Source organism: Dama dama, chromosome 22 (genome assembly GCF_033118175.1).
Source record: "Dama dama isolate Ldn47 chromosome 22, ASM3311817v1, whole genome shotgun sequence".
Lineage (NCBI taxonomy): Eukaryota > Metazoa > Chordata > Mammalia > Artiodactyla > Cervidae > Dama > Dama dama.
Window position 1 is genome coordinate 37,243,596 of NC_083702.1, and position 18,317 is coordinate 37,261,912.

Genomic DNA, 18,317 nt, shown 5'->3' on the forward strand with positions numbered 1-18,317 from the left:
TCCTCTCTCTCTGTTTTTCATCTCTGCCTAACTCTCTGGACTAAGTTTCTTTAATTTTTTTCTCCTGACTTTTCTCTGCTTTTTTTCTGTCCTCTCCACTCTTCACTTTGAATAGGATGTACTTCATAAAATGATGTCTAGATAACTCAGCCATTCTACTGAATTGAACTTAAATATTGGACAAAATAATTAAAACCACATTTTAAGTGGTTTTAAACTAAAAGCTAATGTGAAAATGTTGGAATTTGTACCAATATAAACATATTAAACTTAAGACCATATTCAAATATGGTTAAAAATTACATCATGTTCCTTCTACTAGAAATCTTAAAGGATATATATACATAAAACTCACCTTCTGAGTCATGATGTAATTTAGATTATATTTTATTAGACATTCTTTACAAATTTAAAATACTGCTATTTTTACATGCACAGAGGAAAATCAGTTTGGATAATTATATTTAGGCATTCATTAAGATCAACCACAAAATAAAGACACTTTATTGTGTCATTTATCAACATACTTGATATGTATATCTAAAGTGCATTATGTTACAAAAAATATAGAAATTCAGCAGCACCAAGATACATTTACAAAATAAATACATCAGTTGACAAAATAAATTATGGTAAATGTGATAATAATAATTGGATTAGCCTTGGCAAAAAAAATATTCACAATAACCAATGTGCAGTTTCATAGAGCAATGGGGGAGACAGTTTTATTCCAATGCCATTTACAATATTTACAGACAATAAATATTTCTAATACTTTCCACATGTTCATTATTACAGAATCCTGCAATACGTCTTCTGAAGGTCTCTGCTGAAAAATTCAATGCCTCCTGCAAAGAGAAAGAAGCAAAAAAAGAAGAGGAGAAAACAGGTTAATTTTCCTTGCAAATGAAGAGACATAAAATAAAGATGTAAATTAAGGAACATAGAAACACAATGGAAACTGATTCAGGGGACTTCTTGTAAATATCTTTTCCAAAAGGTGCCTGTGGGAGCCACCTGACTCTCCAGAACCCTCTGCTACGGGCAGGTTCTTTAATCTGATCTAACGATCAGTGTAACACGGAAAGGAAAATGGATCTGCATTTCTAATTATACTCTGTCAGGAAAAGGAGACCTTTTGAGAACTTTCCAAAGCTGCTAACTGGCAAGTTTGGGAAGAGGAGGAACACATTTGAGAATTCAGAATAAGGCCAGGTTGTGTTATCCATCATTAAATATACCTTTGCTTAGAAGTTTATTCCCCAGGGGTGCCCGACAGAGGTGACGCAAAGGTTGCTTATTCTTTTCAGGTTCCTATTTGGCCAATCTCTCACTCAGATTAATGGGCAGTTGTGAGGGTTGAGTGTGTGATTTGGGGTGAATGTTAGAAGGATGAGTAATTAAAGTATGTTTGGCTGATGATTTGAGGATGAAGATGAGGATATCTGTCCTTCTTCAGCTGTTCTTAAAGACTAATGAATAAAATTATTTGGGGATTTTTGTTTTTGAAGCCAAAACTAAGATAGAATTGCTGCTAGTTTTTTGACTGGATCTTACATTAGAAATTGGGAGAGCCTGTTTTAAATTAGAGAATAGGAACCTATTAATTCAAAAGTATAAAATACCAATATTTCACATCATTGTGTTTGTTTTAGTACCCAGAATAAGTTTCCACTTGGGACTGACATGTTTTCTAACCCTTCTAAACACGGTAATGACAGTATTTTCAGATATGTGTGCTTAGCTGTTCAGTTGTGTCTCCTTCTTTGTGACCCCATGGACCTTAGCCCGCCAGGTTCCTCTGTCCATGGAATTCTCCAGGCAAGAATACTGGAGTGGAGAAGGCATCCCCTTCTCCAGGGGATCCTCCTGACCAGGGATTGAACCCGGTCTCCTACATTGCTGGCGGATTCTTTCCCGTCTAAGTCACCAAGGAAGCCCATTCTAAGACTAGAGACTTTTTCTCTGCTTCTCTCTCTGCTTTTCTCTTCTCTGTGTGTGGTCTATTTCAGGGAATACCTTTTGGTGTCAAAGAAACCAACTATGGAACAACTAGGAACAACAGTATGGAATGGGAGCAGTTGGCTGCATCACCGCATTAACAGCCAGAATTTTACATGTCAGACCTGCGTGATTGTGTGACCTACCAAAAAGCAAACTCTTGACAATTTAGGAATTTTATGTGCAGCTTGAAGAATAAAAGCAAGTTTAGCATTTAGAGTGTTTTAAAGTCTTAAAGAATCGACCTGTTCAAGAATTTTGTCTGGAATGAGAAAACAGCTCCTAGTAACAGAGGAAAAAAATAATTTACTATTAAAGTTTTTAAATGGTGGGCAGATGTGGATGGATGTTATGAATAAAGTCCACAAGGCAACTGTCAAACTCAATCATTTGGGTATTGTACTGATTGTAAAATATTTTGGTACTAAACGGCATCTAGTGAATTGTATTTAAGAGTAACACAAGCAAGGAAGGAATGAATAGCCTCTTGAACAATTTATTCCTCAGAAGGCAAGAAAAAGGAAATACATTAAAGGACCAAGGAAAAGATCTGTTAATTATATTTCACTTTGCCCAGCCAGTTTGCTTGTTATCCTTCCTTCTGACTTCCCTTCGACAAAGACATGTAGTGGGATAGTCAGGTAAAACATATACCATGACCTAAAAGTATATGTATAAGCTTATTACACATATGAGTAGGACAACACTTTAGAGCTCTTCTGAGTGCTGAAAAGCTTTCATATTATTTTTAAATCAGTGTTTACCAAGGTAAATTATATGGGTCCCACTCTATCTAGACATCTCACGTGCAACATAAAAAATTCTAAAATATAATTTCCAAAATTTAAAGCTGTATATTTTCCACTGGATGATTCATGTAAGAGGATCCATACAGTGTAGCTCAATAGTTTCTCTTAAGAAATAGCACCACTATTACATATTGTAGTAAAGATCATGCTTGCCATGTCATTAGATCTCTGAGATCATTTCATTAATGCAAGGAGATTGAAGAGAGGATGTTAATAAAAGGTGAATTGCTTATAAAACTTTAAAATGGTTATTCTGAAAAGATTCTATTTGGACTACAAAATTTGCATGGCCCCATATGTTCTCATCAGTACACTCCTGAATTTCCCCATCTTGCCTACACCTCTGTTGGGTTGTATTGAGAGAATGCCAACGTCTGGCTGCCAAACATAAAGTGCTTTCCATGAACATCTCTCAGAACCAGGGAACAGAAAGGAGAGGCAGAAGCATTCTATTTCTTTCAGTCATAGGTCTGGATTTGATTGGGCACTGCCTAGTTTTTAGTAAATCTACTTTAACTTAGGGACAGTTTTGGGATGTGAACTGACAAGGGCTGACTTTCAATTCTCCAGATACTTAAGAGCATTGCAAATTTTAAATGAATAGAATTCATTAAAACATATTTCTACTCCTGTTTATGTATATATACAAAATGGATAAAAGTAGGTTTTGGCAATAAAGTAAAGCCCTTGAATTAGTTATAAATATGTACAATTAGGATCATATCTAAAAATACACTGAATGTGTGCATTAAGCCAAGATTTATAGTTTGTTATCCCTTATGTATCGGTTAGGTATTTGCAGAATAGATCACTCATTGGGCTAAAGACTCTTCTACTGCCGCTGTCCGTTGGTTACTAAAGCTGCACTACTAGGCCAATGTCATTATTATTTTATATGCTTTTGAATGATGGGTTTTGTCAATTTAACTCAAATATCCCCTGTGAAACATCACTCTGTTATCCAGTCTTTACCAGTCAGAGGAAAGGACTGGAGAAGTGACAGGGGACTCCTTAAATAGCAAGATCATTAGCTGCATAGAATGCATCCTTGTGTTGTTTCCCCCCCTTTTTTTAAACCCCCCAGAAGGGCTGTACTGGAAAGTAAAAAACGAAAAGATCCCATCAGTGGAAATGCAGAGGTAAAGAGCAGCACCAGCACAGTGCTGGCCTAAGTGTCAAGAAAGGAAATAAAGCCAGTTCTGAGGACCACCACTCCCCGTTTCCAGGCCTGCTCAGCTGCTTTACCTGTGGAAGGCTTTGGTTTTCAAATTGTATTCTAAAATGAGGTGAATACTTACCCCCTTTTTGCCTCACAGAAACACATATACTTAGATAGAGAGATGGATGGATGGATGGTAGAGGCAGAATGAAATCTCAAAGCACCTAAACAATAATGAGCTATAATTTACTGAGTATTTACTCTATGACAGGCATTTAACCCATGTAATCTCATTTAATCCTCACCTGCTCAGTGAGGTTGGCACAAGTACCACCTTCATTTTACAGAAGAGGAAATCTGTCTTAGAAAGACTAAGGTTGTGAACATCAATAAATTCAGACCCAAGACTTGAACTTAAGGGTTTCTGGCTCCGAAGTCTGTGAATGTGAAAAGCTGTGAGCTAAGGATAAACAAGCCACATAGATGTGGTTTTATTATTCCTACTACGAAACCCTATAGAAAGTACTTCAGCTTGTCAGTGGACAAATAGGTACATGAGAAAAACTTACGTCCTTCCCAATCTTTACTTAGAAATTTTCAGAAATCACGATTTTTGTTTCGTGAACTGGTAGAAAACAGAGTTAAATTCAATTAAATAAATTCAAAGTCTGTGTGTAAAGTTTTAAATTTAATCACATGAAAATAAATTTAATTTTTAATTAAATAAGTTTAATTGTTCATGGTAGGATATTTTTCTGGAGTGTTTGTAGATCATATCAAAGCCTTCTTTTGTTTGTTTGTTTGTTTTCCCCTTAAAGGGAAAAAAAAAGAAAGAAAAATAATCATAAAGTTCGACTTGGTATAAGAGTGGGGGAAATAAATACAGTTCTGTAACAAATGGTTAAAGTGCACAAGCTTCTACAGCTTGAGGAAAAAGATAAAAGTTGTTGCTGCTGCTGCTGCTAAGTCACTTCAGTCCTGTCCGACTCTGTGCGACCCCATAGACTGCAGCCCACCAGGCTCCCCCGTCCCTGGGATTCTCCAGGCAGGTACACTCGAGTGAGTTGCCATTTCCTTGTCCAGTGCATGAAAGTGAAAAGTTGTTAGTAGAGTATTAAAGGATTGGTATTGGGGTTTGCTGCTGGAGAAAGAAGGGAGTGATTAAACCCCTTGTGTGTTGAGGGGCTAGGAGGACATTGCCTTAAGGCAGGCAATATTCTGAGCCATCTTGGTTTTGTAACCTTTTTAAACCGCGGCGTGATGGACGGAGGCACAGATAGGAGATTCTAGGTCTGTGCAAGCCAAGGTAGAGTGGAGTCTCCACACTGTACCTGGGGCACCGAGCAGGGGCTAGGGGCCGGGAAGCTGGTTACCGTGAGTCGAGCTCCAGCGATGTTGTGGAGATGTCATATAGGTAGTCCTCTTCCAGCCCAGTCCCAGCCACGCCTGAGGTCAGCAGGGTTGACCGAGTTCGCCGTTTCTTCTTTTCCTGCTCCTTGCGTTTGCCAGGCTTGCTTTTCTTTTTCTTGCCAGGCGTCTTCAGTGGCTGCTCTTTGTATGTCTCCACCTTGTTAGTTTCCTGAGTCAGGTATTTACCCTCATCATCAGACCCAAAGCGGACAGGGTGGTTCTTGGTGTTGGGAGCAGGCTTGGAGTTGGGGGACACCTCCGAGGTAGCTCTGATTTCGGCTGTGTGGATTTCCGCGATCAGGTGGTGGAGGAAGAACCGACGCCGTAAATCTTGGATGGACTTCCCCTTGTCATGGAGGAGCTGGTGCTCAGACACAGCCCTTTTGCTGTAAAGAGAAAAGAGCAGGAGAGGAAGAAGACAGTGACAGTTTAAGTATCTGACCGAGACCACAAAGACGTGTAGAAAGCCTTTGAATGGTCTAGTTGGTCCCACAAGCTAAGCTACACGGCTGCAAGCTGGCTGAGCAAGGAAGGAAGAGATGGGAAGGGAAGAGCCGGCCTTTAGGAGGCTCCAGCCTGAGTCCCAACTGTGCTGCTCCCCAGGTCGGTGACCCTGCTGAGAACATGAACATTCTTGGGCCCCTGGGGCCCCATCTTTTTAAATCTTTTAAATCTGATCTTTAAAAAGATCAGATTCTACAATGGCTATGCTCTCTTTTCAATTTAAACTATTAAGCGTCATTGTTTCAAAAATATGGACAGAAACCACTGAGCTTCTTTTCATGGTTTTTGGAGTTGTGTTGGGGAAATAAAGCGTCCTAGTCTGGGAAACAAAAAGGTGGCTGATGTCCCCTAAGTACTCACTCCAGGCATAGGTGTGCATGAGCGAGCGTGCATACATATGCACGAGCAGGCGTGCATGCACACACACTGATCCCCACTTAAGAAAATAATAATAATACTGAATCTCAAAGGACAGCAAGCTCTACTAGTAAAAGCAAACAAAGTCTGAAGGATGAAGTGAGCTGTGAAGTCTGTCTAGGAAACCATCTGACTAACACACTGAATTTGGACATGATTGATATTAGACTATAGGCTACCAAGAACCTATATGTGAAGGCCAACTGTCAGAGCATGCATAAATTTTTCTGTAAAGTAGTGGGTGGTCTCTTTAAAATGGCTGTCTTTGTGTGTTTAAGTGAGATCATTCTATTTCCTCTGTGCATCATTTTTCTTTTTAATTTAGAATTTCAAAGGTATTATCCTTAGGGCGTAATTAAGAAATTCACTTTTCTATTTCTTCTTTGTCCTAGAAATATCTCTGGGTAAAAATATGAAGTGGTTTTTCTATTAAACAACACTCTAATGAAAACAGAGTGAAAAAATTTTTTTCTATCAGTCTTTTTAGATGACACCCTGACTCTTGCTTAAATGTCCATTCATGTATTCTTTTATTATTCTGTATGTATTAACCAAATTTAAGGATTACATACATGAAGCAGTCATATTATATCTGCTACAACCATACTTCACATAACTTGATTTCTACCATTGAAATAACCCTCCAAAGTGGCTCAATTTCAAAAGTTTCTGAAGGCATTTCACAGGGCTGGATCCTGTGTATTTTTCCTCCCCAACACAATGATAGATTTATCTGGTCACTTATAACCTTCATTGATACAACTTATTTAACTCTTCAGAGAAATATGAGAATGAACAAAACTCTCCATTTTACAGATGGGGAAAGTGAGGTTCAGAGATTAAAGACTTCACATTTGCTCACATGATAAGAACAGGTAGAACCAGGGTGCTCCAAAGATGATGTCTCCTGATTCTAAAACCAAGACTGTTTTCCAACTTCCCCAACCCTTTCTCTTATTGAAGTGTATGTTTAGGAAACTAGAAGGGAAGGGCATAGTCGTCTGTGTTGAGAACCATGATAATGGACAAATGGACAGCAATTTATCCGCTTCTTAGAAGACCGAGCTGCTTGTCCCAAGTACATTTTTATCACCAAAATAAAGAACCAGGATTCCCAGAGTCTGGATTATCACTGAGGGAATGACAGACTGTCTAGTTATATTGTGAGTCCAAGAAGAGGAAACCACGGAAACTGTCATTATTTCTCGGACTTATAGCCAGAATACCAGCTCTCTTTCAGCATTTTAGTTGTGTGCACTGACTTTAAGCCATGTAGCTTGTGCAAAAAAGACATGACTTAATGGAAAGGAATTTAACAGGAGCCTGGTTTAAATGAGGCATGAAGGAGTCTCTCTTCCTTTTGGAAGGTGCCACATGTGACCAGATTAAAATTCACTTACTTTGTGGCAATAGTTAGTATCCTGGAAACTTTTAATGACCTACATGGAGGCTTTGCTACAATAGATTTATATTGTCTAATAACTGTTTTAAAGAACAGGACCGATACACTTACATGTTCCATAAGTATTACACTTTCATAAGTATCTCTTAGCAAAATGTCAAGTTAAAAAGAAGTTCTTACACATGATCATTTTTACTATTTGGAGCTTTTATTACTTTCTCAATTCCTGGCAGATAGCCACTCATCTATATTGCTCTCCAAATGTATAATACAGCCCATTCTAGCTTACCTTGAAGCCAAACTTTTAATAGCTGGTCTGTTCTAATCAGGTCTCCATTGCTCATGCCTCCTCTGACTGGCATATACGCCTGTCATCCTGGCTAGCCTGTCAAGCGTGAGTCACAGTGCCTTCCTAGCTCAGGCACTGCCCTTTCCCAGGATGGTTCTCATGGGAAATGGAGTGAGCATTCTATCCTTATGTTTTACAAGAAGCCTACAATATGGCACAACTTCATCCAGTTCAAAATAGTACATCTCTTGTTGAGGTACAAAGCTTCATTCTGCCTTTAGGGGGTAATTATTAATATAGTAGAAAATACAGATGTTCTTAAATGCCGAATCTGAAATGCTGTAGCATAATTTACTTACTAGTTCAAAGACTTCTGCATTCAAAATATTGTGAAGAATAACTTTCTGGTTGAGCAACTGCATTAGAGGATCAGGAATAGCATAGTATCTATACTATCAACAAGGAATCAGGTCCATGAGTGTTCTATTTATTTTCCAAATAAGACATTAACTGAGCCAAGAGTAAATGACTAGCATGTACAAACTAGATGTACACAGGTGGTGGGCAATTCCTTCCAAGAGGGAGGCTTTCACTGTAGATAATTCTGAAGTACTTAAGTTATAAATATGGCCTCAATAATAGTCTGTTACTTTGTATATCTGTACACATCTATACACATGGCATATCTGTGCAATGGTCCACATGGCATTTATTACATCCCCAACATGGAAGCACAAGTGTCCTATGTTCACGGTTTCCTTTGATTATTATTTTAAAAAGAAAAAATGTGAAGGAAATGCTTAACACAGATAACTCTAAATTCAGTCAAAATATAGCTTTTCTGTCTTTAAAAATCACTCTCTAGGGAGTTTTTGGGGAAGAAGATTAAATTTCTAAGGAGCTCTCAAGGAACACAGGGAAGAGCTGGAGTGATGGGAATTCCTTTTTTCAGCACAGGAAGAGGCAGCGTGCTCGTGCTGATGCTAGGCTCCTAAGAGGAAGGAGTCTGGGTTTGAGAAGAAAAGTTCTGTGGTCCATGGAAGAGTCAGGGTCAGGGTGTTAGAGTTAAGATGACTCATCAGAAGTCCCTTCCAACCCAAATGACTCAGTCAGAAGTTATGCTTTTCATTAAGTGGAAGAGACCCAGTCTGGCTCCGAAGCATATCAGTCAGTGATGTTTTAGGTTTCTGAATCTGCTGGGGTTCTCTCTCTAACTCAAACAGAGACTGTCACCTGCTGGAAGTCCTGTTCTTCTGGACGAGAATGTCCATAGATCTCCAACTAGTGGCTCAGACGGTAAAGAATCTGCCTGCCATCCGGGAGAACCAGCTTTGATCCTTAGGTCGGGAAGATCCCCTGGAGATCTTCAACCTGGCAACGTCCTCCAGTATTCATGCCTAGGAAATCCTGTGTACAGAGGAGCCTGGTGGACTACAGTCCATGGGATCGCAAAGTTGGACATAGCCTCACTGAGTCAGTCCTTTTAGACTCACAGGTCCAGAAGATTCCCAACTTATATTGCCATAGCCTAGGAATTGTTACTGTTGTAGTAGTTTCCTCTCCATTAAAAGTTAGCCCTTATTTAGAAAACATCTAAAGCAGTTTCCCTAATACTTGGTGTGAAAAGTAATTGGGGAGTAATATGATTTGATTATATGTTAAAATTTCTTTTAAGATACTATGTTGATTTATTATAATAGCAGACTAATGTTTTGTCTAGCACACAAAAATGTACTGTTACTTGGCAATAATGCAAAAATAAATGACTTGTTTTTTTTTTAAAAAAACTCCATTTGGCTGTAATAGTTTGATGAAACTTCTTTATCTGCTGATGATTTCAGCCTCCATGAAAAACCATGGCTGTAATGTGATGAACTATTAGCCATTAACTATAAGAATGTTTTGTGGTAGTTTTATAACCATCTGCTGAGTGTGAGTGTTTAACTGCAATATTATATTTCACCCACAAACAAAACTATAACAGAGACTGGCTGCTAAGTGGTTTCTGATGTGCATTTTGCAAGGTGCAAGAAGGAAAGAGTTAAAAATAGACTCTAGAACTAACTTAGCACCATTTTAATGCCATAACTGCAGATTTAATCATGGTCAATTTACTGTTTCTCAAAAGAGAAAACAGGTATTTCTTAAGCAACTGTAAAGAAAAAAAAAATTGGCTCTGTTCCAAGACAGTATTTCTTGGCCAAATAAATACAGTATTTAAGTGTGCTTTTAAAATTTTAGGCTTCATTTATATTTACATATGCATTTTACATAACTGAATTAAATATGAGTCTCAAAATGAGCAAATAATCTGAAGACAATTTCCAGAAATACATCAGCAACATCTTGATTTGAAGAATACAATGCAGCTTTATCTTCAGTACAATGTTCTACACAATTTGCCTTAGGAGATTCATAATAGATTTTCATTTCGGTGCCAAGGTTCAGACATGTCTAAGGTAATTTCATTTAAGGATTTTCTGCTTTAATAATAATAGACCAAGGGCACATATAAAAAGTTGCCTTTTGGTACACCCTCAGGAATTTACAAGGAAGCACCAGCAACCTGATTGTAAATATTAGATATTGCTATTTTTATTGTTATTGTAAAAGTTCCCCTTAATTCCTTCACCAGAGGCAAACTCGTCTCAGTTCTCAAACTTTCTGGTTTTCCCATCCTGGACACTGAGAGGGCAGCTTAAAGATCACCCAAAGATGGTATTACATACATTCATAAACTGCTGGGTCCAGCGGATTATGAAGCTAGTATTACTTTCCCACTCTTTCAACTTTTCAGTCACACAACATGGTGCTATTTCTCTGGTGTGCTTTGATGTATGATTAAAGTCAAAATTATCCTGAAAGAATCACCAAATGAAAATGCCAAGATAACAGATTTTCAGTCTACAATGCAAATATTTGACTCCAGATTAAAGAGCTGTTAGCAATAATTCCAAGCGGGGGAAAAGTTTCCACACCTAATCCTCATTTTGGAATTGAGCACTCTTGCGTTCTTAAACTGTATCAATACCGATGTTGGAGTTGTGCCATTGCAAAGTTGTTACTACTTCATTATATAACATGCCTACATTATGTAATGTGGTCCCTTTTATATGCTTAAAATTATGTCATTCATAATAAAATTAGATGTAAAGTTTTTGCTTTTCACACAAAACCTGCCACCCACATCCAGTATGTACGTATACAAGTGCACACACACAGACGTATGCCGCCTGGATACCTCAAATTCCTACGAGTTATCTTAAGCTTTTTGCAATCCTCAGGGTTTCAGAATCTTCCCAGGTTCTGAAAATAACCCTTTTCTCTCAGTAGAAGAACTTTTGCTAGAGGAGAATCAGTAAATCGCTCCCTCTCATGGAAACATATGAAAGTTGTCTCTTGCCTGTCTCCTGCTGAGGTTTTACCCAGTTCTCCCGCCGGCTTTGAGGACCCGGGCTCAGCTCCGGGCAGGTAGCGGATCTCGCCGCTCTGTAACCCGGGCGAAGAGCATCCATGACCGCGGAGGGCCCTCGGCAGCGCCCCAGTCTGGTGACCTCTCCCCCTGGCCTCCCCAGCCCTCACCCGGCGCCCTGGGGAGGATCGGGCACTTACAGTCGGCGGCCGAGCTCCTCCACCGAGCGCCCGCAGGAGGGCACCGAATAGCTCAGCAGGAACACCGCGACGCTCCATTGCTGAACTAGCCTCCACAGCATCGTATCCTCTCGCTCTGGGGACCTGCAACGGAGAGGAAAGGGGCCCGAAGTGTCAGTCTGGGACCTCCATCTCCCCGCACAACCCCGCTGCTCCCCTTCAGCCTGCTCTCAGAGAGCGTCTTCAACTTCCAGGGCATCTCCCAAGTAGCAAAAAAAAAAAAAAAAACTTTCACTGGAGTCTCCCGGCACTTACTTATTTAGGAATCAGCTACTCCAACTGTGTTTTTTCCAAACCACACAGGCAAAAAAGGGACCGAAAAAAAGGGGAAGAAAAGAAAAAAAATCAGAGGCGCCTTCTCCGAAATAATAACCGAAATGAAATGGTTTTATATACGTATCAATGATGAGCAACGTGTTTACACGTCTCCCATAGCAATGTCTAATTAATCTGGCCGGCAGTATCCGGGGTTCGGGGAGCAGGGCTAACTCCTTCCTAAAAAACAGAAGGAAGTTTCCCGCTCCGAAGTCAGCTTCTTTGCGATCTAGGCCGGCTTGTTCCAGAGCCACTTGTAGCGAGACCCGCATATATATACCTAGCTGTCTGTCTACCTCCTCTGGTGGGCTGGTTGCTTCCGGAAAGTTGACTCCACACACCCTGAGAACAAGTTTTAAGTGCGTGTGTCGTCGATCAGGAGGGCCAGGTGGCGGCGAGGGCGGGTTACCAGCGGCGCGGAGGGGCGGCGGCGGCCCCGCTTCACGGCCGGGGAGGCATGCTGGCCGGGCGGTGCAGGTTGGAAGCGAGTTGAAAGCCGAGCTGGGCAATGTTCACACGCTCGCAGGGAAACCTGCCGGAGAAGTGAGCGAGTCGCAAAGAGGTGGCGCCCTAGGAACGCGCGCGGGCCGAGAGAGGGCGCGGGCGCGCGGGGGGCGGGGGCGGCGACCCGAGCGGGCCCAGCTGGGCCCGAGCGAGCCGAGGGGAGCCCAGAGCTGGGAACATCCCGCCGGCGGCCGGGCGCCCCCCTCCCACCCCAGCCCCGCCGCCCCCGGCGCTGCCCCGAGCTCGGCCGAGCCCCACCCCGGAGCGCTGGCCCCGCCGCGCTGTCCCGGGACCGGGGGCGGATCCGCACGTTCCCGCCCGGTCCCTCCGGCCCGGGACTCCTCAGCGGATCAGCCAGCCCAAGTCCTGAGGGCGTGCGGACCGCCCGGGGGCAGCCACGACCCCCGGCGCGCGGCTGCAGCCGAGTCCCGCGGGACGCGCGGGCGCCCAGGCCGCCGGGGGCGGTCGGCAAGGAAGAGGCCGAGGAGCCGGGGCGGAGAGCCCGGGCGCCCGGCATCCTCGGCGGGGAGGTCGCGGGCCTTGGGCCAGTGCCTTACAGGAGCCCTAAGCCCGCCTGGGGGGCTCGGGAAGCGCGGTGGGAACCCTCCTCCCCGGCCCTTTCCTGGAACAAGCTGAGTGGGGAGCCTTGGCTAAGGATCGGGGAATCCTTCGCTTAGAATGGTAAAAATGGTTTCAGACTTCAGGTCGAGATGGCATTTCTAAGTGTCTCAGTACAGCTGAGGACTTCTGGAACCCGTCCAAGAAAGCCCGCTCACAGGATGGAGACCCCGTTTTGAATTGCGGAGGGGGACCGACACTCCTGCGGAGCGCACACTACCGTCAGGAGTAGAACCCACCCTTTCCCCGCCGATAACCTAGTGTTCCCCGCATCCCCCTCCCGCGTCCCCTGTTACATATTCTAGGATGTCTATCCGTGTCGCTTCAGCCCGCAGAAGCAGCGGGACTATTGCTCTAAGCCGCTAAGCCTCGGAGAAGCGAAGGGAAAGCAGGGTGTTCTTCCTTCAACTGTTGGGCGGGGAAGAAGGACTGCTCTGAATTACCGGGCGGTATCGTCTAGGGAGGGCTTGCAGCGGATGTGAACGCCCGCCCAGCGGACTCAGCTCTATCTTTCGGAAATGAACCCGAGTGGTTGGGAACCATTCAAGAGATGTTTGTCTTCGAGACAGACAATCCCACTGGTAGGTTTCAATACTCTGTAGAAGGCTAGTGTGACTTAGAGATGTGAGATGATTTGAGCCTGACCTTTATCAAGCCTGGCCTTCTGGCAGATGCTCCACAAATTTCACCAAGGTTGGGTGAAATAGCGCCCTCTCACTGACCCTCTTTCATCTCTGCTCCGTTTCCCCACCATCAGCTGCCAGCTAACTAGCTTTATCAAACATTTGCTACTTAAGTTGGGTGGGTGTCACCCCTTCTCAGAAGCTGCTATCTCCCACATTTGGTTGCTTTAAACTTCACACTTGAAAAAAAAAACAAAAAAACTTGGCTTCCTCCAGCTTAAAAAAAAAAACTGGGAATTTCCACAACTTCCCTTGAACGTTTAAGAATTTCTAAATGTTAGACCTGTTTGCAAGGCATGAAAAGATGAAGTATCAGCACTCAGAAATGTTAATCTTTGAACATCTAACACTTTCTGATTTATAATAAATTCTTTCCAAAAGGACGCAGAAGCCTTAATGTAATCGTTAGATCTGAAGGGGGGGAAATCTGTAAAAAAGTAAATCACAAATGAGCTATTTAATACTTGCAAGTTGTTTAACATTAAAATGATAATATTTGCTTCCACAATAAAAAACCCAGAGGTGCTTAGCCAAGTTTCAAACTATCCAGGCTTTAAAAAGTCAACCCTCTCCCAATAAAAGGTTAAAACAAAAATCAGATTGAAAATATTAAATCACTTATACTGTAAATAAATTCATTATATTCTCATAACATTATAAATTAAAGACTGGCCTCAATAGACTGCTTTGATTTATGTTGCTTTTTCTACTAATTAAACAAAATTGACCTCCCTCCCTCTCCCCCAACCCCCAACACTTTTCTGGTGTTAATGGCAAAACATCTATCAAATATTTTTAGAATTTCCTCTCCTCTACAAAAAAAGAAAATATAGACACAGGAAAAATAAATAGTCTTTATATACTTGGAATACCAAAGCTTTCCTCATAATTTATTACTTCACCTTTTCCTTGATTTACAGTCTTCTCTGCTTCTCTGGCCAAAGGAGGGAGATCTTCACAGCAGTCTCTTCCAGAAATAATTTTTTTTTTTGTTCTTCAAAAAAGTAAAATTAAGTCTTAAATGAATTAAAAATTTCCTGTAAGGAGACTTCTGTTTTCACTCAAGGCAATTATTAGAAAGCAGGTCCGTCTTCTAAAGCTGCCCTGAATACTACTCTCAGTTGAGATTCTCCTCAAATATGCCCTCAATATATACCTTTCTGAGAAGGATATTTTTCTGACGTCATAATCTAGTTCCCAATATGATTGAATAACCTTTATGATAATGCTGAGGACACATGACTGCAAATGAGATGACTCCACACTACTGGCTTTTTTTTTTTTTTTTTTTAGGCTTAGGGATAGAAGTGCCAACAGAGCCTGAATGTTTGCTTAGGCCTTGCTATCACATAAATGCACCTTAGCAAAGGAGGATTTGAAGGCCAGACTTTAATCTGAAGCCTTGCCATGTGAAGACAGTTTAGCTTGTGAGAGCTACACCTACATGAATGCCTAGCCCATGAGCAAGCCCCAGACTTCCATCTTCCCATCTCCAATGGCAACATTATATCCCAATTATAAAAAGAGGTGTTCTAAATTTCTAAGTGCACTTTTACTCTTAAATTCATGTTTACATAACCAGTTGATGTCTATCTCTAGAGATATCTTCTCTTGCAATTTAGGGGGAAAAAACCTCTAGCATTTATGTTTAGCTTCCTTATCTTTCTTCCATTTTCCCTCCCAGGTTCAAACAAGCAAATAAACATTCAAATGAAAAAAAGGTAGCTTAAACTCTTTCAAAGTACACCTGGGCTCAGAAATTTCCTTCTTATTACCAATAAACATGCAAATTTAACATTTGCCAATTTCCAAGTTTTATCTCTCAAATCCTATGAAACTGAACAACACAATGCATCCTTTCTTTTCTCTCTTTCTTTGTTTGCATAAAGCAGTTTGCATAATTAGCTCAAGTAAAGTTATCATTTGATTACACTAGAACATGGTTCAAATCACTTTGAACCATGGCCTGGATTAGGATTTGAGATCTGACCTCTAGGTAGCAAGAACCTAGAGGAAGGTTTAAAGTAATGCCTTTAAATCCCCAAAAGGGGCAGTAAAGGGTGTGTTTTATTACTAAATCTCTTTATAGATGAGGCTAGGACTCAAACTAGGCTGTCTTTATAAGAACAGGACCTGCTGCTGATGGGGAGAGGACTGCCTCAGAGAGAAGTGCCTAGATACCATCAAGCTGATGGATTTCTCTTATTGGCAAAGTGGCTCTTAGGCTTTCCCTACTTTTTGGGCAATGTTCAGCTTTCCCCAGACAGGATCAGAAAGCTCATGGGTAAGGCAGTTTTCCCAGAGGGCGCAAACCAATGTGAGATGAGCAGGTCTGTAAGAAAGGGGTTCTCTGACAAGTTCTCCAAGGTCAAGTACTGGTGCAACCTCCCAAACCCGTGACCATCAAAACATGAATGAGAAAGAAAGAGTCTTCCAGCTAGGGATGGAGACTGTGTGTGGGAGAGAGAAACAGAGAGAGAGAAGGGGAGAGAGAGAGAAAATGGTTGTGTAGTGCCAGAGTCCAGCTCTCCTGGACTGATGCTCACTGAATGCCCTTGACTGGGCCCAGCTCCGGCTCCCAGGAGCAGGCAGCTCTGGACTTGGGTACCACAAGGAGAGTTCCGAGTCCCACCTGGCTCAGGTGACGACCTCTCCATCTGAAACCGATCTCGGGCCTGCCACACAGCCTTCCTGGCCCGGACCCATCTCCTCTGTGAGCAAAGTCATCTTTTCTTACCATCTGAGCCCTGTTGTCTGGAGTCGCTGGGACTTCGGAAGCAGTTCACATTCCTACCACCCCCCCCCCCCCCCCCACCCCTGCATACTGGGCCCGCTCTCAGGCTCTCCCCAAAGCAGCACCGAACGGGAGCCCATCCGCACGGGCAGAAACGGTATCTAGCTTCCCACCCTTCGAGGGGGGTGCTGTTCATATTTCGCTTGAGCTTGTGATTACGTCTTTGGACATTTCCTCCTCTTACTGGGATTTCTGTCAGAAATAAGGCCGCGGGAGAGCAGACTTGAAACCTGCGCGCTCCCTCTCCCGGGCCTTTGGGCCTAATTGTTGTGTTCTGGGTGCAGGAAGGGGAAGCGAAGCCTAAGTCGCCTTGTGGTTGGAGTCCCGGGTCTTGGAAGAAGCTTGATACGACAGGACGATTTTTATCAGCCTCCACCCGCCACTGCAGACTTAGGTCACCCTTGCGTATACGGTACCCGGGGGGGCCTAGACCTGATGGCAAGTTTAGAGGCCTGGGAGCCCCCCGGCGCGTGTAGCTACGTTCGCTGGGTTCTCAGGCGTCTCTCCCTCCGCATCTGGACTCCGATGGCCGCACAGAATCCTTCTGCCCGCGGCGGTAGCACCCAGACCTTCGCGCTCCCATCCCTTTGGGTTGACTGCGTGGCGTCGCACGCGTTATAGAGACGCTCCCTCCTCCCAGAAGGGCCCTGCTTCCCGCTGTCGGGGAAAAAAGAAAGCGTCGGGAACAGTTTGTCCCGAGCACAGGGTCGGAGGCACCAGCGAAACGCCCCCAGCAGGCTGTCCCCTCCCTTCTCCCTCCTGGGCAATCGATGACTCAAACTTGACATCAGACCCTGGCGGACAGTGGCAGTAAGTTCCCAGTGGGGGTGGGGGAGAGAGGGTGGGGCGGCTATACCCCACCCCCGGCCCGGCCCGGTCCAGGCCCGGTCCCCAGAGGGGTGCGCAGGCTCGACCCCTCCTCCCGGAGCCCCCGGGACTCGCGGTCCTCGGGCCCGCCTCCCGCGCGTCAGTCTGGCTCCGCGCGCCCAGAGCCTGGGAGCCCGTCTGCTTTATTTCATTTAACACGATCGGCAAAGCCGAGGCGGAGAGAGGGACGGCGCGGGCCCGGGGGAGGAAACGAAGGGACGTGGAACAAAGTTCTCTGCCAAGTCTTTCCGTCGGATTCTTAGAATCCGGTGGCACCTTAAAAGGCCTGATGTGGGGGCAAGGAGACAGGTTATTGATTCTTGAAGCCCACTCAGTCTATATATAGTTGATCGGTGGTCGCAGTTGGGATCGCGGGGAGTGTAGACCGTGAATCACATGGCGTCTCTCCAGCATGTAGAAATCAACCTCACCAGTGGCTCCCGCGGAGTTCGCGAGCGGCTCCGCGCAGGCCGAGGGAAGCCAGTGAGCTGTCCATGGTGGTTAAGGCGCCTTGACGTGCGTCCTGGGCGGTCCCGGAGAGGCGCAGACCCCCGCGCCGGGGGCCGCCACTTCTTCGGCCCCAGCCTGCCGGCCACCCAGCCGGTGTGCGCCGGGCACCGGCTGCCCGTGTTCGTTTGCACCGCTCTGGGACGCAAACGGGGCAGAATTCCAGAGATAGGCAGAAAATAAACTCTCGAGTCCAAATTGTGGGTTTCCTTTTAGCTCCTTCCTGAAGATGTCTTTCCCCTCAGCCGACACTTCTTGGGCTTTAAGAAATGTCGGTCCAGCCAGCAGTTTACCTCCCTTCCCTACACTAAGGTTCTGTTCTCAAATGAGCGAGAAGCAAAGTCACCGGTCTTAAGATGCTTCTCATATTTGTGAAAAGAATCTAGG

At 43.7% G+C, this 18,317-nt stretch overlaps 1 protein-coding gene across 3 annotated transcripts; it reads right to left on the reverse strand.

Annotated features, from left to right (window-relative positions):
- Positions 1–375: 375 nt before the first annotated feature.
- Positions 376–13,493, reverse strand: PTHLH (parathyroid hormone like hormone). Of its 3 annotated transcripts, XM_061124139.1 has the most exons (6): positions 13,376–13,493; positions 12,238–12,489; positions 11,898–11,921; positions 11,604–11,726; positions 5,343–5,765; positions 376–848 (listed from the first exon to the last, which is right to left on the reverse strand). In XM_061124139.1, the coding sequence occupies exons 4-6, from the start codon at positions 11,702–11,704 to the stop codon at positions 839–841; spliced, it is 534 nt and encodes a 177-aa protein (XP_060980122.1). In that variant the 5' UTR covers positions 11,705–11,726; positions 11,898–11,921; positions 12,238–12,489; positions 13,376–13,493; the 3' UTR covers positions 376–838. The 3 variants fall into 3 exon arrangements, with proteins under 3 accessions (XP_060980122.1, XP_060980121.1, XP_060980120.1); XM_061124138.1 differs by lacking the exon at positions 11,898–11,921; XM_061124137.1 differs by lacking the exons at positions 12,238–12,489; positions 13,376–13,493 and having other exon boundaries at positions 11,898–12,229.
- Between the last annotated feature and the right edge of the window lie 4,824 nt (positions 13,494–18,317).

What these genes read in the sequence shown, in the direction of transcription:
- PTHLH (XM_061124138.1), bottom strand. Translation starts at nt 11,704, where the DNA reads ATGCTGTGGAGGCTAGTTCAGCAATGGAGCGTCGCGGTGTTCCTGCTG. An exon ending in GAGGAGCTCGGCCGCCGACT is followed by an intron (nt 5,766 to 11,603) that starts GTAAGTGCCCGA and finishes TTCTCTTTACAG; the next exon opens with CAAAAGGGCTGTGTCTGAGC.